This window comes from Ursus maritimus, unplaced genomic scaffold, assembly GCF_017311325.1.
Source record: "Ursus maritimus isolate PB19 unplaced genomic scaffold, ASM1731132v1 scaffold_19, whole genome shotgun sequence".
Classification (NCBI taxonomy): domain Eukaryota; kingdom Metazoa; phylum Chordata; class Mammalia; order Carnivora; family Ursidae; genus Ursus; species Ursus maritimus.
In genome coordinates, this window is record NW_024424341.1 from 51,517,032 (window position 1) to 51,540,707 (window position 23,676).

The 23,676-nt window shown below is 53.4% G+C and overlaps 1 protein-coding gene across 2 annotated transcripts; it reads right to left on the minus strand.

Annotated features, from left to right (window-relative positions):
- Nucleotides 1-1,849: 1,849 nt before the first annotated feature.
- On the minus strand, nucleotides 1,850-23,550 carry NUMBL (NUMB like endocytic adaptor protein). Of its 2 annotated transcripts, none has more exons than XM_040633996.1 (10): nucleotides 23,448-23,550; nucleotides 19,860-19,944; nucleotides 18,132-18,271; nucleotides 17,093-17,167; nucleotides 16,930-17,004; nucleotides 15,884-16,024; nucleotides 8,752-8,941; nucleotides 7,013-7,315; nucleotides 3,990-4,112; nucleotides 1,850-3,091 (listed from the first exon to the last, which is right to left on the minus strand). In XM_040633996.1, the coding sequence occupies exons 1-10, from the start codon at nucleotides 23,469-23,471 to the stop codon at nucleotides 2,463-2,465; spliced, it is 1,785 nt and encodes a 594-aa protein (XP_040489930.1). In that variant the 5' UTR covers nucleotides 23,472-23,550; the 3' UTR covers nucleotides 1,850-2,462. The 2 variants fall into 2 exon arrangements, with proteins under 2 accessions (XP_040489930.1, XP_040489929.1); XM_040633995.1 differs by having other exon boundaries at nucleotides 7,013-7,318.
- Nucleotides 23,551-23,676: the final 126 nt, after the last annotated feature.

The following is a 23,676-nucleotide window of genomic DNA, read 5'->3' on the forward strand; positions in this document are numbered from 1 at the left end:
CATGTGGCGTTAGGTGGGCGGAGGTTACCAGATAGGGCGGGGGTGTCTCTAGGTCTATTCTGAGAGAGCCCAAGCTTGGGGAAGTGAAGAGTGGGAGGTTAACCCCAGATCTGTGCTATGGTGTCTGTGGAAAGAGAAGCACCGAGAAGAGCCAGTCTCCGTCGGGTGTGGGAAGATGGGGAAATGGGCTAAGAGGAGCCTGTGGGAGGTGCTCAGGAGATAATGGGCCTGTGGAGCCCCAGGGACCAGAACATCTCCCGGCAGTGTTGGGGGGGGGGGCAGCTGAGAAAAACTGCTCTGGGCACAGGGAGGAATGATTTTAACGATCAGCCTGTGACAGGGAAGAGGGTTTTGACTGTCCCTGATTTTCTGTGTGCTGCGTGGCCTCAGTTTCCCCATCAGTCCAAAAGTTCGAATGATGTCTGTCCGAGTCCTAGGCCCTTTCTGCCCCTCTCCCTAGCCAGCAGTTTGCAGAGCTGACTCACCCCTCATTCACAGTCCAGTGAGGGCCCAGATAGCGACTGCCCAGAATGGATCAGGGCTAGGACTGAATTAGCTCCAGAAAGGAGGGAGCAGGGGGCTCAAGTGGGGAAGGGTGCACCTGACTCAGCCTAAAGGGTTAAACTTTGAAAGGATTTGTCCAAACTTTAAAAGGATTGGAGGGGTAGGGGCGGGCAATGGAACAGACACCCTTTCTAAGAAGAGTTGATATCTGAACAGAAGCCTGAACAAAGAGTAGCACTCTTCCGGCAAAGGTGCTGTCAGGAAAGGTGTTGTAGGCAGAGGGAATGGCGTCTGCAAAGCTCGGAGATGAGAACGCGTGGCTCGTTTCCAGCAGAGTCCTTTGCTCCCTCCCTGGGGATCTCTAGGTGCCCTGGCAGAGCCATCTGGCATAGGTCCTGGAGTCCAGGGTCCACAACTGCTTGATGGGCTGGAAACTCTTAAGGGCAGACCTTAAGCCTATTCTCTAGCAGCCTAGTGGTTTAATGATTGGCCTTGAGGTTGGCCAGGAGCTGGGTTCACCCCAGCTTCCCCGTGGATCAGGTATGCGGCCTTGGGCAGGTGACTGAACTTCCCAGTCCATCAGCTGGGGATATAATACTGGATATAATATAATACTGATTCACAGAATCAGTCACCTCATTTTCAAGGGCTATGAAGACTTAAACATATAATTTGTGTGTTACCCATTTTAAAATATATAAATTGTAGATGATATCAAGGGACCCAAGAAACAAGAGAGAGACTTTAAAACATGTTGCCATGTCAGATGACACTTTGGCCTAACTTACAGAAAATGCAATTGACCAAACAAGAATTTTCCAGCTCAAAGAGCTACTATTCCAAACCTGGTTATTGAAAATTTCCATACTGAACTAAAAAATACAAAAAGAACATTTCAATACTGATTAGAAGCAGATTGTAATTGTTTGAATTCCTTGGTTCAAAGTCTGTAAGAATTAGAAACTGGGGTAACTTTGGGTCACCTTTAATACCCGCCTCTCAAATGCTGGGTCAGCATTCCCTGCTATCATGTTATGACTCAGAGGTTATGGTGCAGGGAGACCCTTTTCACTTCCTCTCATTTTAGGAGATGATTCAGGAAGAACGGTTCTGCCACCACACCATCCCCCCGACACAAACCCCACTGTCCCAAGGGGCATCATTATATTCTTCCTTTATTGGTTGTCCTTGTATAATACAAATCTGTAAGTTTAGATACAAAAAAATCTGGAAATAAAAGATAGAAAAGTACCCGCCAGGCGCCCCCCCCTCGTCCCGGACCCTTCCCCAGCGGGCACTGACGTGAGGTAACTGAGCATCTCCTTCCCCTTCCCCCTACCCCACCTCCTGGGCCCCCAACTTGGCCCCCACCCCCATGAGACCTTGGCCCAAGGAAGATGTGGGCCCCCCGAAGTGGGGGAGAGGGGTGATAGGGGTGAGCACAGCATTGGCAGTGAACGCAGCAGGTGGGCAGAAGGAAGCCCTTTGCTTGTGCTGTGTATGGGAGGGGATGACCAGACTGGGGTGGGCCCTCGTGTGGGGCCCAGAAGAGCCCCAAAGTGGGCATCCCTTTTCCATCCCACCCAACACTGGAAGGTCGAAGGTCAACAACAGAAACTGAGAAATGTCACTTGAACCGAGGCCACTAGGTGGGACTGTGGCCATCCCGCTGTGTCTGGGGCAGGGGTGGGGGGGTGGAGGGGGTAAGGGCATTGCCAGCCTAAGTCTGGCAGTGAAATGGGTCCCTTAGCCAGGCCGGGTCCATCCCTGAATTCCATCCTGTCGCAATCTAGGCATCCAATGTCACTTCTGTAGTGGTTGTGGGGGGTGATCAAGAGAAGGGGCGAGAGGGGGTGTTGGGGGGGCACAGCCCCAGGGAGCGGGCCTAGAGAGAGGTTGGGCCTCCACGCCCAGGTGCAGGGCACCCGGAGATGCTGGGGTGGGCAGGGCGGCTTGGGCTACAGTTCAATCTCGAAGGTCTTCTGCAGGTCGCCCGAGAAGGGGTTGGAAGGCTTCTCTACAGCCGGTTTGCCTTCTAATGCTGCCCACTGAGCCTCAAAGGGGTCCAACTCAGGGGCCGGGGCAGGTGCCGGCTCTGGGGGCCAGGATGCCCCATTGGGGCGTGGGCGGGCCTGGCCCCCGGGGGCAGTGGGCATGGCCGGGGGCGGGAAGGCTCCGGCTTTCCCAAGCAGGGTGGCGGGCTGGGGCTGGAGCTGGGTGGCCGAGCAGAAGGCGTTGGCCACCATCTGTGAGGGTGTGATGCCCACCACGGGCACCCGGGGCACAGGCGGGTAGCCCAAGCCTGGGTAGGCGGGCACAAAAGGGGGCTGCATGTGTGGGGGCGGCAGGAACACGGCCACCTGGGCGGGCGTGGCATCGAAGGGCCCGACGGGGGCAGGGAAGGGCTGCAGGGCGGGGGCCACGGGGGCCACTGTGGCCGCTTGCTGCTGTTGCTGCTGCTGCTGCTGCGCCTTGGCCACCTGGGACACCTCCTCTAGCCACCTCTCGGCCTCCGAAGGGGTCCGCTTGTGCCCGGGCTGGAAGGCAGCTGCGGGGGGCATGGAGGACTCCCCCCAGGCAGAAGTCCCTAGAGAGAGGAGAGGGGACAGTTGAGAGAACCCTAGGCTGGGGGTCAGACCCTGCAGCCGGGCTGAGCGCCTTGCATGCAGCTCTGCTCCTCATTAGCTCTGTCGACTTTGAGGCAAACGGCTTAACCATCCCGGACCACGGAATGGTTCTGAAGTGCTAAGAAAATACAGTTCTGGGATTCTCAGGTCCGAAGATGGAAAAGTACAGACGAGAGTGACAATCACCAGCCCAGCTTCCCTTCTGATTGGTCAGTGCCTGTTACTGAATATTTTTAAATATTTAAAAATATTTAAACTATTTCTAAACCTGTTACTAAATATTTTTCATAGCACCCTTAGTTCTGATTATTTTGACAACGTACTGTTTTGGGAGGCTAAGATTCTAAGATTGCGTGGACCTTTCTCAGTTGTACGGTTCAAACATAGTGAGGTTCAATGGTTTTAAGGTTGTGCTTTCGAAGATTCTAGAGTTCTAAATGTATACTGCAGTTCCGAGCGCTTCTGTGGTTCTAGAATAAGCTCGTGGCTCTAAGGTGATTCCAAGGTTCATGGTTCCAAATCTGCAGTTTCTAACATCCCGTGATCCTAAGGCTGTAGATTTCTAAATTTTATGGTTCTGAGACAGGAAGGTTTGAAATTGATCCCGTGGTTCTAAGTTGACCCCGTGGTTCTAGGATGAACCCATGGCTCTGAGATGACCTTGGGATTCTAAGACGATCTAAGGCTTGAAATGGATTCCATGGTGTTAGGATGGTCTCACAGCCCTTAGCTGATCCATGGTTCTCAGCTTGTGGGATTCCTAGGTTCCCGGCGTCTGGGAGGGAGCCCTGAACAGCGCAGGGGGCTGCAAGCAGGGGGCACTGTGGGGTGGCTGCTGGAGATGGGGGGGAGGCTTACCTCCTGAGGCCGGCGGTGGCCCGGGTGCTGGGGCTCCGGCACTGGCGAAAGACGAGCTGATCTGCGTGCACAGAGCATTGATGCCGTCATTGTCACTGGCGCCGGGAGGCTCCATCTCGGGCACTGGGAAGTCAGGGAAGGGTGGAGGTCAGCGAAGAGGCCCAGGCCCTGCCCTTGACCCCGTGCCCTCAGGTGGCCCCCTATGACGACCTGGGGTCGTGGGGTGTGTAGGTCACGGGTCCACTCTGCGGTAAGCACATAGCCGTGGCTGTAAATGGGCTAACCCTGTGTCCATGTGTGGGGGTGACATCGGAGTGAGACAACAGCCAAGTGGCATGGGACATGTGCTGGCTGACAGTCCCAGGGACCCCCAAAACCCAGGAGGACCTCCAGATCTGGGTGTAGCTACAAACCAGAATACTTTAAATGTTTACCAAAATATATTAATTAAAAAATACATCCAACCACATCTGGTGCAAGAGGACTGACTAGCCAGGATGGAGGTTGGCCACACTGTCGTGTGCCGGCTGGGGATCCTCTGTCCGACTTTGGGGGGAGAAGCGGCCACCACACCTGGCCTGGCCGAGAGCATCCATCATGAGGACAGAGACGCACGTACGCCAGCCAGCCAGGAAGCCCGGAGCAGGTAAGGCGGCCTCACGAGGGCTTGGGATAAACAAAGTGCCATCCAAGTAAACACCAGAGGGACGCCTGGGGGGCTCAGTTGGGGTCCCAGGATCGAGCTGCATCGGGCTCCGTGGGGAGCCTCCCTCTCCCTCTCCCTCTCCCTCTGCTCCTCCCCCTGCTTGTGCGCTCACTCTCTCTCTCTCTCAAATAAAATCTTAAAAAAAAAAAAAAGTGTCATAAATGCAGAATATTTAAACAAAACAAAACAAAACAAAAAACCAAAAAAACAGCAGAAATGCCAATGCGGTGTGATATCTCAGCAAGTGGTTGTCTCCAAGGCAACCTACAGGACGCCCCAATGAGCATCAGAAAGCAATCGGCTGTGGGGCTTCGCAGGTGTGACGTGGGGGTGCCCAGCAGCTCAGTGGTTTCCAGGTCAATTCTGGGACGACTGGATTATTAGTCCAAAGAGGTGTGCAGCTTTCGGAGGGTGCGACATCTCAGTGTGACCAAATCCAGGCACGTGGCGTCTTGCTTGTGATTCCCAAGCGTGAGCCAATCCAGCCGCCCACGTATGACACACGGATGTTTTTGCAAGTGCGCGTGAATCCGCAGATGTGACTTCCAAGTGTGCGTGAACCCGGGTGTGTGGTTTGTGAGTGTGTGTACATCGTGTGGGCTATCGGGATATGTGCCCAAGTGTGTGTTAATGGGAGGCGAGAGTTCTACCACTGAACCACCAGTGCTTCACTCCAGTCACACCAGCTTCCGTGACTTCCGAGGGTGTGTGACTTCTGAGTCACATTGAGTGTGTGACTCCTGTGTATGGCGCCTGCGGCAGAGTGTGACCCCACGGATCTGGAAGTTCTGGGGGCAAGTCACACCCAAGCAAGCATGCCACTGGCTCCAGGCACATGAAGCTTCCAAATCAAGGGGAGCCAGGGAGTGTGTGTGACAGCCCCACGGTGTGCTCCATGTTGGGCTGCATGGGGACAGCAAGCATGAGAGTGTGAGGGCCGAGGGACGCTGCGGGACAGGGAGCGCGTGTGCGTCACGCTCAACCAGCAATGGCATCCGCTCAGCAGTCACCTTTCGGAGCAGCCCGGCCTTCCGGACACAGATCGACACCTCCCACACCAATCCCCGAGGCCATAAGAGGTGGGTGTCTCCGAGTTGGCATATGGAAGCAGGAAAGTGGGCCAGACCACATGACTTCACGGACAGCTGGGAGGAAAGGCAGCCCTCTTGCCTGTCTCCCTCAGGCAGAACACGGTACTGGGCCACCTCTCTTCCCCTTTCCCACACAGATGTACCTTTTAGATCACGACCTATGCCACCCCTCTCCTCTTTCTGGCCTGTGGCAGACATGAGTAATCCAACACGATGCTTTTTCCCCACTGGTCTCTTTGCTCACCTTCCCCCTCACCCGGCCAGACCTCATGGGTAGGAGAGAGCACTGGTCCTTGCAATTCCATCTCCCCTCTAAGAAACACAGAACAGCTCCACTGCCCCTCCTAGCAGCACCCAGGGCAGACATTGCTAATCGATGATGATGTGTCGCCTCTTTCCTCAGCACTGCCCCTGGAAGACATGGCTAGTCAACAACGATGGGTGCTGCCTCTGCCTGATCTTTTGCCCACCGGCGACACTGCAGACCCATCACTATGCTCATTGACCCCTGACCCCGTGCTCATGTGTGCTATTCACCTCCTGTCTCCACTGGCCAAATTCTGGGAGCCCCTTCTTGAGCTAACATAACTTCTGCTACTCTCTTTTCTCCCTTATCCATGGCAACCTTCACTAATTAATCATATGGTGTGCCACCTTGCTCCTTTTTCTTGCTCATGGCAGACCCTGTTGGGAGATGGTGCCATATGCCATCATTCTACTCTCCCTGCTCCAGGCAGACATTGTTAACCCATCACAATCCTCCCTTCCTGAGCCTGTATCCTTCACCTAGCCAGATCTCATGGCTCCACTGGCCAAATGCTTGGAGTCTCAGCCTTCACCTGAGCAAACAATGGCATCCAGGCAGCTTCTCTCCTCTCCCGTGCCCCTGGCATACTTTGCTAATCAATCGTGATGTAAGCCACCTCTCCTATTTCCCTAACCACAGCAGACATTACTAATTGATCGTGGCTTGTGCCACTCTTCTGCTATTCCTTGCCAATAGTAGACATTACTAATCAATCATGATTTATACTCTCTCTCCCCTGCTGGTGGCAGATGCTGCTAATTGCTAATAGACCCCGATGTGTTCCACCTCTCTTTCCTTTCCCCTGGCAGACAGTGCTAATTGATCAAGGTGTATACCACCTCCTCTCTCTCTGGTGCTTACTACGGCTGGTGGTATGGTATTGATCCTGCTGTTCCTTCCCGCCGAGCCCGAGGCTCACCTGTGCCCTTCACCTGGAAGTCAGTGCGGCGCTGCAGTGTGGACGGCAGCTCATTCAGCCGTAGGCTCAGCTGCCGCTTGAAAGGTGAGTTCTTCTGGCTGAGTGCCGGGAATCCACGGAAGGAGCCCTGGCGAACCAGCTGTTCCAGGGGGGCATGGCGTCGGGGGATGGCGGCCGCACTGGTGCCTGCAGCCACTGGGGTGCCTGCCTCACCCTTCTCACCAGGGGATGTGGTGGCTGGTGTTGGGGACACGTGCCCGGGCTGAGCAGGGCCGGGAGCCGCAGTTGGGGCAGCTGCTGTCTCTGCTGGAGACATGGGGGAGACGGGTGGTTGGAGACCCCGCCTAGGCATTCGCTCGTCTCCCACCAAGTCCCCTTAACCATCTTCCAGTGCTGCCTTCCTTACCCACTGTGTCCTGTCCTCACGACAGGCTGGTCAGAGCCCTGAAATGTCTCTCATCCCCACCACACCAGTACCGCCTGCCCCAGGAGGCCCTCGGGGATTCCTCCTCCAACCTGACCTTCTGGGTCTCTCTCGCTTTCTGTCCCCGGTCTGGCTTTCTTCGCTGCTTCCGCTGTTTTCCCTTCTGAGACCTTCTGTCTCCCTTTCTGATTAATTTAACTAACACGTATTCAGTGCATGACGCATGTATCAGGCATTGTTCCAAGTGCCTTGCAAGTATCGAGCCATTCGATCCTCGCAACTCCCCAGTGAAGTTGATATGACCATTATCCCCGTTTTACAGATGTGGACACCAAGGCCCAGCAATGGTAAGTGACTCTGCTGAAGCCACGAAGCTAGGAATGGGCAGGCTGACTCCAGTCTGTGTCCTAAGCCAATACCCTAACCTGCCTCTCGCTCTCCTTCTCCCCTCCCTGTTTGTGCTCTCTCTGTCTCTCTCTCAAATAAATAAAACCTTTAAAAAAAAAGATTTTATTTGAAAGACAGAGAGAGAGAGATCGTGGGCAAGAACGAGTAGGGGGAGGGGCAGAGGGAGAAGAAGCAGACTCCCCACCAAGCAGGGAGCCCAATGCAGGACTCGATCCCAGGACCCTGAGATTAAGACCTAAGCTGAACGCAGAAGCTTCGCGGACTGAGCCACACCTCACCCCTTGGGATTCTGCCTCTTCTTCTGTCTACCCCTGCTCATGCTCTCTCTCTCTAAAAAAAATAATAATAATAAAATAAAAACCACGCTGTTTTAGAATTTATAAAGTATTTGCCACTTACCTAGAATGGTAGAGATTACCAAATATCTTTCTTGATGGCAACATCAGAGTATGAAAAACCTTTCACTCGGTAACCCGTCCCCCCCCAACACATACACACGCAAATACATATCCTGCAATAAAAGTGTCATTAAAGGGCACTCACCCTTACTCCATTCAGCTAACCTGATATTTTCTATTCTTTTCTGTGCCTGTCTGCCACAAACCATCAGGCTGGCTTCACCACCCACTAACCGGCCCCGATACTCCATTTGAACCACCTCTGAACCTCCCTGAGCTGGCAGATAGCGCAGCGCTGGCGAGCTCCGCCGGGGCTTGTGGCCGGCAGAACATTGCCGAAGACGCCAGCTCTCTAAACCCTGACCGCACCTTGAGGCTGGCGCTCTGCTTTGTAAATTGCAGAGTCCCGGTGCCTCTGCCGCTCTCCCCCCACACTGGATCCCCAGTCCCCCACCCACACACCGGGGGGCCCACTCTGGGCCCAGCCCTGTCCTCTGGGCAGCACCCACCTTTCTTTTTCTCAGGGGCCTCTCGCTCGGCGGGCCGCCCGCCGCCCGACAGGCGGAAGGAGCCCTCGCGGGCGAAGCTGGTGCGGCTGGCATCGAAGGCGGCCGTGACCCCGCATTCCTTCTCCCGCCGCTGTTTCCGCTCCAGGCAGGCTGCAAAGGCACAGCCCACGGCGTGGCTCAGCCTCTCGCCCTGTGGGAAGACAGGTCAGGCCGGGCTTGCACAGGCGGTGCCGTGCAGGCTGGACGCCAAAAGCCCTGGATGCCAGCAGCTCGGTGTTGGTGATCCTGGACAAGTCCCCTGCCCCTGCCCCAGGCCTCGGTGTGTATCTGCACCGGGAGGGAAACAGATGACAGCTCCGAGTAAAGGAAAAAGCCAGAAACAAGAGTGCAGTGCTGTATGGCTCCCTTTAAATGAAGTTCTAGAACTAGCAAAACTAATCTATGGTGAAAAAAGTCGGAAGCCTGGCTGTTCTTTAGGAGGTGGGGGTGGGAACTCGCTGAGAAGGGGCAGGAGGCGTTGGCTGGGGTGGAGGAATGTTCTAGGTCTTGATAGGGGCTCGGGTGATACAGGTATATGCGGTTGTTAACATAGCTGGGTCTGTGCACGGCATGTATAACACTTTAAAAGAAAAGGAGCTGGAAACGAACGAATTCTACTTCACCATATGCATGCCGAAGTGTCTGGGGGAAGCCTTCCGATGTCTGCAACTTTGAAATGCATCAAGAATGGGATGGACAGCTGAGCGATAGAGTAAGCACAGACACACCTAATGGCAGGATCTGGGTGGTGGGTGTACAGGTGACTGGTTACCATACGAGTCTTTTGGCTTCCCTGTGAGCTAGAAAACATTTTGTCATAAAACCTGGGGGGTGAAAACAACAGCCCTGTTGAGTGCCTCCTTGAGAGGCTCCAAGGCCACAATGATGCTGGCTTCCTGCTTTCCAGCTGTGTGTTCTCAAGAAATCCACTTCACTTCTTGGTGCCCAAGCCTCCTGGTCTGTAAAATGGGGGCCCTCGCAGCACTCACTTAACAGATTTATCTATGAACTAATATATGCAAGGCATACAGCACAGGGAGCCAGCCCAAGAGCCAGGCACAGGGAAACACCACATAGGTGTCCCCGTAAATCTGTCCATCCTTTGTTGGAGTCCTCACAATCATGCCAGGAGGTGGATATGCTTACGAACCCATTTTATAGATGAAGAAGCTGAGCCTTAGTCAACACACCCATTACAAGGAGCGAGTGGCAGAGTTAGGATGAGAATGAGATCGGTCTGACTTCTGTTTCCTAACTAAGATGCCCAGCTACCTGTTAAGACAAACTTGGGAACAAAAATCCTCAACAAAATACTAGCAAGCTGAACTCACCAGCACAGGACAAGGGTTATGCACCATGATTAAGTGAGATTTATCCCAGGAATGCAAGGTTGGTTCAACTTATGAAAATCAATCCGTGTAATACACCACATTAACAGAAAGACGGAAAAAAGCCACATGATAATCTCCATGAACGCCAAAAAAGTATTTGATAAATCCAGCCCCCTTTCATGATAAAAAAAAAAGTTCAACAAACTTGGAATAGAAAGGAACTTCCTCAACCTGATAAAAAGTCACAGCTAACATCATACTCAATGGTGAGAGAGTGAAAGCTTTTCCCTAAGAACAGGAACAAGACAAGAATGCCCATTTTCATCACTTCTATTCAACGCTGTACCGGAAGTTCTAGCTAGAGTGATTAGACAAGAGAAAAAAATAAAGGCATCCAAATTGGAAAGAGAGAAGTAACATCTTCTCTACTTACAAATGACATAATATTATATATAGAAAATCAGAGAGAATCCACAAAGGAACTATTAGTGGTAATAAATAAATTTGGCAAAGTTGCAGGATACAAGATCAACACACAAAAATCAGTTATACCTACCAACACTAACAGCGAACAATCCAAAAATGAAGTTACAACAATCCCATTTACAATAACATCTAAAATAATAAAATGGGGCGCCTGTGTGGCTCAGTCAGCTAAGCATCTGACTCTTGATTTTGGCTCAGATCACAATCTCAGAGTTGTGAGATCAAGCCCCCTGTCATGCTCTGTGCTGGGTGTGGAGCCTACTTAAGATTCTCTCTCTCCCAGGGCACCTGGGTGGCTCAGATGGTTAAGTGTCTACCTTCAGCTCAGGTCATGATCCTGGGATCCTGGGATCAAGCCCCACGTTGGGCTCCCAGCTCAGCAGGGAGTCTGCTTCTCCCTCTGCCTCTGCCTCTCTTCCCTGCTCATGTTCTCTCTCTCTCTCAAATGAATAAATACAATCTTAAAAAAAAAAAAGGTTCTCTCCCTCTCCTTTGACCACACTGTCCCCACCGCCCCCCACTCATGTGCACACGTGCTCTCTCTTAAATAAAATAAAATAAAATAAAATAAAGTAAAATAATAAAATGGCTGGGAATAAATTAAGCCAAGGAAGTGAAAGACATGCATGCTGAAAACTACCAAACACTGCTGAAAGAAATTAAAGAAGACCTAAATAAATGGAAATACATCCCATGCTCATGGATTGGGAGACTGAATATTGTTAACAATAGCAGTATTTCCAAAGTGGTCTATAGATTCAATGCAATCCCCATCAGAATCCCAATAGATTCTTGCAGAAATAGAAAAGCTGACCCTAAAATTGGAAATTGCAAAGGACCAGAAGAGCCAAAGTAATTTTGGAAAAGAACAGAATAAAAGAACACACACTTTCTGATTTAAAATAGTACTCCAAAGCTACAGTAATCAAAATAATGTGACACAGCCATAAGGATAACATATAGATCAATGAAATAGAATTGAGAGCCAGGGGGCGCCTGGGTGGCGCAGTCGTTAAGCGTCGGCCTTCGGCTCAGGGCGTGATGCCAGCGTTCTGGGATCGAGCCCCAGATCAGGCTTCTCCGCTAGGAGCCTGCTTCTTCCTCTCCCACTCCCCCTGCTTGTGTTCCCTCTCTCACTGGCTGTCTCTCTCTGTCAAATAAATAAATAAAATCTTTAAAAAAAAAAAAAGAATTGAGAGCCAGATATTGACCTACACATCTATGGTCAATTGATTTTCCGTAAGGGTACCATGACTTCAATGGAGAAAGAACAGTCCAATTAACATATGGTGCTGGGACAACTGGATATCCACATGGAAAAAATAAAGTTGGACCCCTACTTCACACCATTTACAAAAATTAACTCAAAATGGACCAAAGGCCTAAAGGTAAGAGGTAAAACTATAAAACTCTTAGAATAGAACACAGAGTGTTCATGACCTTAGATTTGGCAATGGATTCTTAGATATCACATCAAATGCACATAGATAAATTGAACTTCATCAAAATTAAAAACATTTGTACATCGAAGGACATTACCAAGAAAGTGAAAAGACAACCCAGAGAGTGGAGTGAAAGTTTTGCAAATCATATGACTGATAAGTATCTAGTGTCCAGAATATATAAAAAGCTCTTACAACCCAACAATAAAAAGACAAACAACCCAATTAAAAAAAAAATGGGTAGAGGATTTGAATAGACATTTCTCCAAAGCTATACAAATGGCCAACAAACACATAAGAAGAGTCTCAACATCATTAGTCAGTAGGGAAATGCAATTCAAAACCACACTGAGATACCACTCCATACCTACAAGGGTGGCTATAATTAAAAAAAAAAAAAAAAAAAAGGAAAGTATTAAGTGCTGGCCAGGATGTAGAGAAATTGGAACCCTGTACTTTGCTAGTGGGAATGTAAAACGGTGCAGCCTCTGTGGAAAACAATTTGGCAATTCCTCAAACATTTAAACATAAATTTACTATATGATCTAGCAACCCGGTTTCTAGGTATAGACCCCAAAGTATTAAAAGCCAGTATTCAAACAAATACTTGCACACCAATGTCCATAGCAGCACTATTCACAATATCCAAAAGGTAGAAAGGACCTGAATGTCCATCAGTGGATGAGAAGATAAATGACATGTAATATATCCATACAATGGAATATTATTCAGCCATTAAAAAAAAAGTACTGATACAAGCTACAACAAGGATGAACCTTGAAAACATGGTGCTACGTGAAAACAGCCAGTGGCAAAAGACCACATACCCTATGATTCCGTTTGCGTGACCTGTCTACAAGAGGTAAGGCCACAGAGACAGGAAGCCGACTAGCGGTTGCCAGGCTTGGCGGGGAGGAGGGTGTGGGGCACAGGGAGTGACGGCTTAATGGGCCTAAGGTCCCTTTTAGGAGCGATGAGAATACTGGCAACTAGAGAGAGGTGGTGAACGAACAAGGTTGAGAGCAAACTAAATGCCACTGCAGCGTACGCTTTCATATGATGAATTTTGCGTGAATTGCACCTCAAAAAATAAAGGTACACTTGGGGAATCCTGGGAGTTTACCGCTTAATGCTTCAAACCCGAGGCTCAGAAGTGGAAGGGAACGCAGAGAAGGTCACGCTCTTTACCCAGGGGAGATGGCCTGCTCTCTTCTTGCTTTGATTCTCACCCCCAAGTACTTTTCTTTTCTTTTCTTTTTTTTTTTTTTTAAGATTTTATTTATTTACTGGACGGAGAGAGAGACAGCCAGTGAGAGAGGGAACATAAGCAGGGGCAGTGGGAGAGAAAGAAGCAGGCTTCCAGTGGAGCAGGGAGCCCGACGCAGGGCTCAAACCCAGGACCCTGGAATCACTCCCTGAGCCGAAGGCAGACGCTTAACGACTGAGACACCCAAGCGCCCCCCAAGTACTTTTCAAATGATAGCAACCGTTCCTAGTGACTGAACATGTGTTATGGGACTCTGTGTAGAACTTTCTGGGTGTGATCCTAATGAATGCTTCCCCAACACACCTGTGAGCAGCCACTGCTAACATCCCCATTTCACAGCGGAGGAGACTGAGTCCCCGAGAGGAAAGTCACTCGGGCCTCGTGCCCCACAGCCAGGTGGTGTGACACTGAATCCACAATAACCACGTGGCCACGTGTTTTCCAAAAATAGCCACAACCACTGCCGGCTCTTCCAGAATTTCGCCACTCCCCTATCAGAGGTGGAGTCTGTGTTCTCTCCCCTTAGCCTGGGAAGACCTCTGCAACTGCCCGGACAAGCAGAATTCCACAGACACAAGGCTGTGTGGTTTCCAAGACCGAGACCAAGCAGGTGACACAACTTCCTCTTGGTGCGAGCTCTCTGTCTCTCTCTCTCTCAACTAATTTTGGAGCTCCGTGCCACCACGTAAGAAGTCCAGCTCTCCTGAAGCCCCCTGCTGGAGAGACCTTGTGGAGATGTCCTGAGATACATGACGAGTCAGGCTGTCTGGCCGCGCTCCTGCAGTGACAGCTCTGGACACCATTGGATTGTAACGGCGTAAGAGACCCTGGAGCCAGCCCCACCCAGCTGAGCCTCGTCCAAATTCCTGACCTACAGACCCCGAGAGATATTAAATGACTGTCATTTTAAACCACGAAACGTTGGAGCAATTTGTTACGCAGCAACAGATAGCTGATACAACTTAGCTTGCTATGCTCAGGGATGACGCAGTCACTCGGGGCTCTGGGTTTCTGACAGTTCCATGCTAGCCCCAGGCAGGCGCTCACCAGTACTGACCAATCCATCCTCATACTCTCACATTGGTTTTCCACCCCCGGTTTGAGGTCTGAGATTGTGTGTATGAGTGAGAAAGTTGGCAATACTGACCAGTTTGGGGAGTTTGGAGCTCTTGGGGTGGGGGTTTCTGAAATACGAAGGAATCCCGTGACAATCTGAGAGGGATACATGTTGTTTTACTTGCCCAGTATCCATTCCCCTTGCTTTTGATAACGGCACCCCAAATTCCCTTTGGGGAGCTGCGCTTCCATGTTGGATAAGTCAGTCTGCGTGCTCCACGTTCCCCCGACCAAGGGGTCCTGACCCACGCCAGGCCAATCCCATGCCCTCTTGTCAGAATTTTAACCCAGGACACTGGAGGCTGGACTCCTCTCTGCAGCAGTGCAGTGGAGGGAACTGTCCCCTACGTGGTGTCCCAGGCTGCCCTGCTTCCTGACCTTTCTGAGGCTTAATGCTCTTGATTGCCCTTCGATTTTGTGAGATCCCCCCTATTATAACATTTTGGAGTTAAGTTAGCCAGATTGGTTTCTGCTGCCAGCCGCCATAAAACATTAGCTAATGCAGGGAGCTGAGGCTGTGCTTTCCTACCAAGTTGGGTGAGGTCTGAGGTCAGGGTCCAGGGGATAGGACAGAATAAAGATGATATTTTCCACCATCTTTTGCAGCAAGGGATGTCCACATGACTACATTCTAGCCAATGGGATGTACTTGTTACGTGGCCCTCTTCATGCCTCCCTCCTTTATGTAGCTGGAATGAAGATGCGAAGACTGGAGCATGTGCACCCATTTTGGATCATGGAGTGGAGGCCACACTCCAGTGCCATGACAAGATAAAGGAGCCTCAGCCCTTGATGAGAACAGAGGAGCCACACCAGTCCTGCACTTCTTGCCTCTGGATGTCTTTCACATGAACCAGGAACAAACTTCCATCTCACTGAAATGACTGGCAGCTGGGGGTTTTCTGTCCCAGAATCAGAATCCTAACTATGAGAATATTTCTGAGAAGACAGTCCATTTGTGGCTTCCATCAGATTCTCAGAGGGGACCTTGATGCCCCAAATGGAAAGAACTGCAGACACCGTGAACCGAGGCTGAAAGAAGTGTGGGCACCCTGGGGGTATCATTGAGAAGGGCCCGAGGGAGCGGCTGGGGGCAGGAAACTCTACCACTTGACCTAGCTGGGGTTGTGACGTAAGCAAGAGTTTATGGAGCTGTGCCCAGACCACCTGCGCATGTTACTATACGCATACGCCCCTCATAAAAAAGAAAAATAAGAGAAACATGCAGAACTATGGATAATGAGGACGATGGTAATTAATGTTTTCCTGAGCGCTTCTGATGTGCCAGCTGTCATTCCAAATACTTTGTATCAACCCCCGCCAGCCTCCCCGTAGTCCTCTAAGTTAGGAGCTGTGAGGACATGGGGCACAGAGAGGAGAGGTGAGTGGCCGGCCCGACTCCGTAGGTGAGACGAGTCAGCCCGCTTCCTCCCGACTTCGGTGATACTCACAGAGTCCTTGAGCGCCAGGAAACAGTGGCAGATCCAGCGGCGGGTGGTCCCATCCCGGCAGATGTAGGAGAAAGCCTTGTCCAGGTTGCGGTCAGGGGCACAAAAGGAGACCTTTTCGATGGTCTGGTCTACCAGCAGGTCCTGGAAGGTGGCCAGGGAAACCAGGGGAGGAACTTGAACTCTTTCATGTATTCATTCAGCACTCCCTTAGCGTCTGCTCTCTGTCCTGTCCTGAACCGGGTGGGGACCCCGCACTCATTGAAACGGAGAAGGGCCCTGCTCGCATGGGTTAGCGTGGGACTCAGGCCCATTACCAGAGAGAGACACAGGTGAGGGGTCAGGGCCGGGATGGGGGAGGCACAGGGACCCACGGGAACCACGAAGAGGTGCCTGATTCGACATGTGAGGAGATGGGCAGAGCTTTCTCGAGGAGGTATTCACTAGGCAAAAAGGCAGGGAACAGTCTTTTGGGGCGAGGGAACTGCCTGTACAAAGGTGTCAATCCCGTTTAGTTGTTAACCTAACTCTTGTCATGTGCTGTGGCCTCCTTGGGCAGTCTCTGGGGAGGGAAATCAACGGTGAGCAACTAGATACTCAGCTCTGGGCCGTGTGATGCTCCCCTCTGGCCGGGACACTGACAATAAACAAAGAACAGCTAAAATCCGCCCACTGATCTGAGCACTGCGCTGCACCACGCACTGTTTTACACTGCGCGCACCTACCTTCTCATTTAGGGGCACATTCCACAGATGAGGCCACTGAGGCACAGAAGGGTTAAATCTCATACTCTGGGCCACCCAGCAGATACGTGGGTGCTCCTCAGCCTGTGCTCGCACCCCCTACCTGTGCCCCCCATAATAACTGCAGGACTCAGGTCTGAGTTATGACTATGAGGTGTGCCAAGATGTTGCGGGAGCACATGGTCTAGAAGGCCCCGGAGGGAGGGACATCCTGGAGGTGGGTGGGAAGGCGTCCTAAGCTGCGGTTCAAGCTGGGGGAGGCGAGGGGCCCACTGATGCCCCCTCCCACCCCCATAGGCCTCCTACCTTGGTCTTGTCATCCACCACTCGGAGCCCGTCGGCTGACACCCAAAGGACAGACTTCACGGACTTGCGGCCCATCTGGGGCAGGGGAGGAGGATAAAGGGCCTGGTCAGGGCTGCCTCTCGGGGTCTGAGCTGGCCCCCTCCCGGCTCCACCCCTCACTCACCGCCTTCAGCTTCTTCACGGCATCTTCACACACATGCATCCCCCGGGACTCCTCCACCTCCACATGGCCCAGGTACTTGGCGGGGAGGAGACGGGAGGACAGGACATCAGCACAGTAACCAATACCTTCCCAGTGTCCCCTGAGCAGCTGCGACATGTCACGCAAGGTCCCTCGCCCATCATACATATTAATCCACTCTGTTAGGTGGGTCCTCTCTTCCCATCCCAGACACGCAGATGGGGACACTGAAGCAGGTGGGTAGTTCTGATTCCCATCTTGCCTCTCTTCCTGGGCCTTAACGCGTCACCCTCTTCCTTCTGGTCGCCAGTGTATGCATCTCGGGGCTCCAGGACTGGCCCACTGATGACCCGATGGGAGCTGGGGTACCCCAGCTCCCTCACCCCATGGCTGGGATGGCTCTATTTCCCAGCATTCGTCCCAGGGGCATCAAGCTTGGGTGCCCACAGCTGTTGGTTAGTGAAACGCCCTTTACTGGCTGCCTTCCCTTCCTCAACCCCACCAGCGTTTCCCACACCTCCAAATGGAACCCTCACACTCTGTCTCCTTCTGCGGTAAGGGAAAATAAAACGGAGGGGTTGTGACCATCGGCTGTGGTCACCCAGCCAGGCCGGGACTGAGTTGGGATTTGAACCTGAATCCTGCTGTCTCCCTCACGAAGTGCAGTATGTGTTGTAAAGTGTCGTCCAGGGCATTTTGGAAATTGTGAACTCCAGCAGAATAGGGTGACTCCAGGAAGAAGGTCCCGTACCGCCCCCCGACCCCCCCCCGGACCCCCCGGGTAATACACTCCTGGTACAAGAGAATGTGGGCTGGGGTTTGATCCCGCGTTTGAAGGGCCCAGGCCGTGGGGTTCTGCTCCAGCAGGCTCCACAGCTCTTTGGGAATGCCCCCTCTAACCTTAAGTAAGCTCACAGCCTCTACCAGCGCCCCGCCCACGGCCCCGCCTTCGCCCCGCCCACGGCCCCGCCCACTCACCCTGACCTCTACCAGCGCCCCGCCCACGGCCCCGCCCACTCACCCTGACCGGGAAGCTGCACGTGCCCTTGCGCACCGCGTCCTCGTCTGCTTGCCACTGGTGGGGGCGTGATGCCTCGGGCACGTAGGCTGGTTTCCGCCGCCGCAGGCTCTGCCGTAACTTATTCATGGTGCCCGCCCCTTCTGGTGACACAGGACAGGGGCGCACGGGTCAAGGGTGGGGGCTGGAGGCATGGGCTCCAGGGAGATGGATACAGTGCTCAGGAAACATGGGGTCAGATAGCATGGGATTTGGGTTACAGGGTTAGGGGGAGTCACTGGGTCAGAGGACATGGCATTCAGGGCACATGCATCAGCAGCAGTCAGGGGACACCGGGAAGGCAGGGAAGGGAGGGTCAGAGTCAGCAGTGAGGCTTCAGAAGAAAAACTTGGGGCTAGGTGCATGGAGGTCAAGGATGGGAGGGGTCATGAATCACAGCTTTTAGCTGTCTGGAGATGAGGGAGGTGACAGTCAAGAGGTATGAGGATCCAAACTAATGGGTTAGAAGGCATAGGGGCCACGGGTCGTGAGTCCAGGGGTTTTAGGGGTAGGAGGTCAGGGGAAGAGATGGTCGGAGAGCACAAGAGTTGGGAGTTGCATGCGTTCTATGCGGGGGGGGGACTCAGAAAGTCCAAGGATTGAGGTCCAGAACCCAAGCCAGAATGTGTGGGGGCTGGGGGCTCGTCTCTGTGCCTCTGAGATCCGCCCCTCTGTCAACTGTGTCTAGTCGAAGGCAGGAGCCCCAGGAGCGGTGTGCACCTGTGACTGTCAGACAAAGGAGGAGGAGTGGAGGTGGCCACAGTGGAGGTGGGGACAGTCTTCATTGACTAAGACAGTCTTCACTGACTGATAAGCCACCCTGACAGTCCCAGGAGGAGCATGAGGGGCCAACCAGGATAGAGCACCACTAGCAGACGGGGACCCTGTGTGTGTGTGTGTGTGTGTGTGTGTGTGTGTGTGCAAGTGTGCAGCTGGTGTATTCCTGATGGTGTCTAGATCTGAGCACGCAGGGATGGTCTGTGAGTGTGTGTACTTCTGAAGACTATGTACAGAAGGACACGGATCTGAGAATGGTTGTCTGTGAAAGTGTGTGTCTGGGAATGCTGTCTGTGAGGGGTCTGTAAGTGAAGGTCCCCGAAGCTTGCTGCTGAAGGGTATCTAAGTGCGAGGGTGGTTGTGGAATGTGTGTCAGGGAACGCTGCCCGCGAGGAGATGTCTGAGCACCAAGCAGTTGTCTTCAGAACGGTGTGTCCCTGACCATTGTCTTTGAAGCTGCGTGTCTGTGTGAGGGTGTGGCTACTGTCTTCGATGGCTGTCGCCTACGACAGTGTGTGACCGAGAGTCATCCAAGAGCCCGTGTCTCTGGCCAAGAGTGCCGCTGTTGGTGGTGAGGCCGTGTGTCTGTGGCTTTTGTTTGGGAGGATGTGCGTGTGTCAGAGCGTGTGGCTGTTGTAGGGAGTGTGGGTTCATGAGTGTTGTTCTGAAAGCGTGTCTATGCAACCAAGTATCTGGGTAGATGTGTGAGAGCAGGAGGTTGTTGTCTGTGAGAGTGTGTTCATGCGTGTTATTTGTGAGGGTTTGATGGTTACTGAGTGTGCAGGGAAGACATTCGAGGGTGTGCCCTCATGAGTGTGATTAAGCCCGTGTGAGCGCAGGGACCGTTCCTCCGGTCGTGCAAGGCAGACCCATGCACTCACTCAGCCCTTGCCCTGGCCCCAGCTGGTCACTCACCTGGCTCCGTCCTGGAGGTTTCGGGGGGCCCCGGGGCCCCACAGGGGGCTGGGGGCAGATGCTGCTCAGGCCTCCTGGGTCCGCCCTGCCCAAAGAAGGGAGGAGAAGGTGAGAAACTGGCTTGGGTTGGGGCTCAGTCCCCTACCTTGCCCCCTCTTTGGACAACAGCCAACCCCCCCATCTCAGGCTCCTTGATGAGAGCCCCAGTTGTCATAGCAACTGTTACTAGGGAGACCAGCCACCTGGTAGCAAGGACCCAGGAATGAGTAGGTGTGTTTCCAGGGGGCACATGTTGGGGATGTCCTGGCCTCAGGAGGCCCTCAGTACCCAAGGGGATGGTGTGAGGAGGGAGTGGCCTTGACCTCTAGACGCATGTCCAGGCTACACATAAACATACAGTCACATGCATGCATGCAGCTCAGGTCTGCAGCGGTCCCCGGCACCTGGGCACAGCTCTGCACGTGTGGCTACACACAGACACCACCACCAGCTGCACACACCAGATCACACAGACACACATAAACAGCTGCAGCCACTATAACGTCTGGTCACATATCTGTGTTCACAGACACGGACATTTGTCCCTGCAAATATCAAGTCCCAGCCTGCCCAGGCCCTGCCACGAACATCTGGTCACATCGGCTCCTGGATGTTTGGTCACTTCTTATTCTCTCAGCCACATGGAGAGCCAGGCCCGGGGACACCCACTGGAGCAGCACTCACTCCCAATGACATCTTCTCAGGCCCCCACCCGACATACTCGTGTCACAGCACCTAGAGTCACACCAAGCATGTCACCTCCCTGGTGAGAGGTTGCCCATTAGCACAGAGTCACACACAGACATGCTCCCAGCCACACACACCTGTCACATGCGCTCCACTGCTGCGCGATGACATCTGGTCATGGGTGCAGGCAGATACACCGCCACATGTTCGGTCCCACACCGCCACACGCGGCCACAGCCACAGGTGCCCCATCACCTCCAGGCACACAGCGGCACACGGATTCTCAGCCCCCAACTGTAGCAGCCACACCGACACGCTGTTTGGGTCACGTGCTGTCACGGTCACACACACCCAGTCACAGGGACACATGTGTGGTCACAGTAATCAGCCACACTTACATGGAGAGTCTTGCCCAACCAATCACACCCAGAGACAGGGACAGCCATGGCCTGTGCGTGATAGAGGAACAGGCATGCACACTGAAGACATGCATAGGACCACCCAGAGACAACTGTCCCTCGGGATAGCCATGCTCAGGTACAGCCAGACAGTTGCTGGCTCAGAGTCCCAGCCACACACATTTCAGAAATGGACACAGCATCTTTACCCGCCATACACCCTGGCCATGAAACAGTCCCCCAGTGTCCCATCCCCAGCTGCACCCTGTCACCCCATCACAGACACACGGCCTCTCCTCATGCAAACACACAGGTCACAGGGAGAAGCCTGTGGCCACACAGAGTCACAGCCCTGGGTGGACAGACACACAGTATCTCACACAGAGAGACGTCGGCACACAATTTTCTATTGCACACGTCATAAGCACACAGGGATGAAGAGACAGTACTCAGAAATGCGGTGACCCGGACATGGCGCTTATGGCTGTGTCTCCACAGAAGACACGGTTCATGACAGAGCCATGTACGCAGTCAGGAGAGTCACCCGGTCACCAAATCACACAGATGGAAACCCATGCAGTCCAGCACGCACACAGGGACACATGCACACCAGGCAGCCACACGGCTATAGACACGTGCACTCTCACGGGCCACAACACAGACATAAGTACATATAATCACCCACGGTCGCAGACAAGCAGGTCGCACACAAATCTAGAAGCCACAATCACCTATTACCCCCCCAACACACAAACACCGTTACCTGGTGTCACCACAGACACAACTAGAGCTTGAGTCACACACGATGAAATAGCCCTCTATTAATAATCAGTCAGGGGTTCAGACCCCTACTCCAATCTTTCACCCAAATCACACGCAGACACAATAAACGCGCACACTGAGTATCAACACAAAGAGCTAGACGGGGACACTTATACAATCCTGGTCACACACATAGATGTGGCCATGAACACACAACCGCTCACAGGGCCAACCCTCAACCGGGCACGATGTGTCTTCATTTACAACGGCAGTCACATACCCCGAGTTGCAGGGACAGTTATGTGTCACATAGACATATGTGTGACCCACATATATAATCAGTTATAGGCACAACCACAAACATTCACAAGTCATTGGGAGAATGGCACATGGCCATAGAGTCATAGACACAACTCCACGTACACAGTCCCAACTCCACCCACAGCTTGTCAGGCACACAGTCGCCCAACTCCAGACCCAACACACACATGTCACAACCCAGTTATGGTTACCAAAGCACACACCCTGGGTCACAAAAGATGTAATCACAGACACAACCACACAGTCACAACCATGCACACACACACTCAAACACAGACTACAAAGTACAGGGTTCTGGACAAGGAGCAGCTGTCACACACACATAGAGCCACGCAAATGCCAGGGTCATATGCAGACCCCATCGCATACATTACTAGACACAACCACCAGCACAAAACACAGACACACGCACAGGATTCCTCAGAGTCACCAGCTCCAGCACACATGCGCGCACACACAGCCACAGTCACACAAACACCAGGTCACACTCTTAGCCACCTCCCTATCGCTTGCTTCCCCCTTCCCCCCAGGTACCACACACAAAGCCTCCGGCACCCGCAGACGCTGCAGACAGACAGGGCTGCACTCGGTCCCTGGGGAGCCGCCCCCCACCCCCAGCCTGAATCTTGGAGCCTGGGGGCCATACCCAGGAGAGGGAGGCAGCGCATTGTCTGTGGGTGGGGCCACTCCCAGGCAGCTGGGCAGCCCCAGGGACCCTTGACCAAGCCTTTGGGGGTTGCCTGAAATTTCCCTATTTTATTCAGGCTGGGTGGGTGGTGGAGTCCCAGGCACAGGGACCTTGTTTTGAGAAGGGGCTATTCCTGGGACACCGCCCAAGGATTGGGGGGGATGCTGTGCTCAGGACGTCTCTGAGGCCTGGGTACAGACTGTGCCTGGAATCTCCCTCAGGCCTTGGCTTGGTGGGGAAGCTGTGCCCAGGGACCCCCATCTTCAAGACCTTGGCTAGAGGGTTGTGCTCACAGACCACCTCAGGCAGGGAGGGGTAGGGATTGCGTCTGCTCCGGAATGGCCTCCTGGAGGCCCTTGCTTGATGTGGGGGTTGTGTCCTGGACCCCATCCCCAAAATCTTGCCCAAGGAGTTGTACCTAGAATCTGTCCCCCTGCCCTTGATTTTTTCTGAGGGACAGGTCTATGTCCAAGATCCTTATCTCCAGGGCCTTGGCAAGAGAAGGCCTGTGCCCCGGACCCCTGTCTCTCAAGCTTCGGCTGAGAGGGGGCCTATTCAGGACCCCCACCCAGGCCCACCCTCCCCAGCCTTGGCACCCTCTCTCCATCCGGGCGCCGCAGCCGCCTCCCACCCTCCGCCACATCAGCAGCGGCGCCGCCCCCCACCCGAGTCCCCCTCTCCCGCCCTTCTCACGCTAGCCGCCGCGCTGCGGGACATCCAGGGCCCGGGCGCCCCCGCCTCCCGCGGCCCCGTCTGGGCCCGGATCCCCGAGCGCTGCTGCTGCTGTGGCGGCGGCGGCGGCAGCTCGGTCTGACGCGGGCCGGGGCCGGGGGCCGGGGGATGGTGCGGGATGCACGCGCGCGAGCCTGCTCCGCTCCCCGGAGGATTCCGTTCCGGGGGCGGGGGAGCGCCCCTCCTGCCT

Bases quoted from the DNA above. Each gene is read 5' to 3' on its own strand.
- NUMBL (XM_040633995.1), bottom strand. From the start codon at position 23,471: ATGTCCCGCAGCGCGGCGGCTAGC. The intron at 8,942-15,883 runs GTGAGTATCACC...GTCTTCCCACAG, and splicing joins TCCTGGCGCTCAAGGACTCT to GGCGAGAGGCTGAGCCACGC. The intron at 7,319-8,751 runs GTGGGTGCTGCC...CCATGTCTCCAG, and splicing joins GGCCCCTGAGAAAAAGAAAG to CAGAGACAGCAGCTGCCCCA.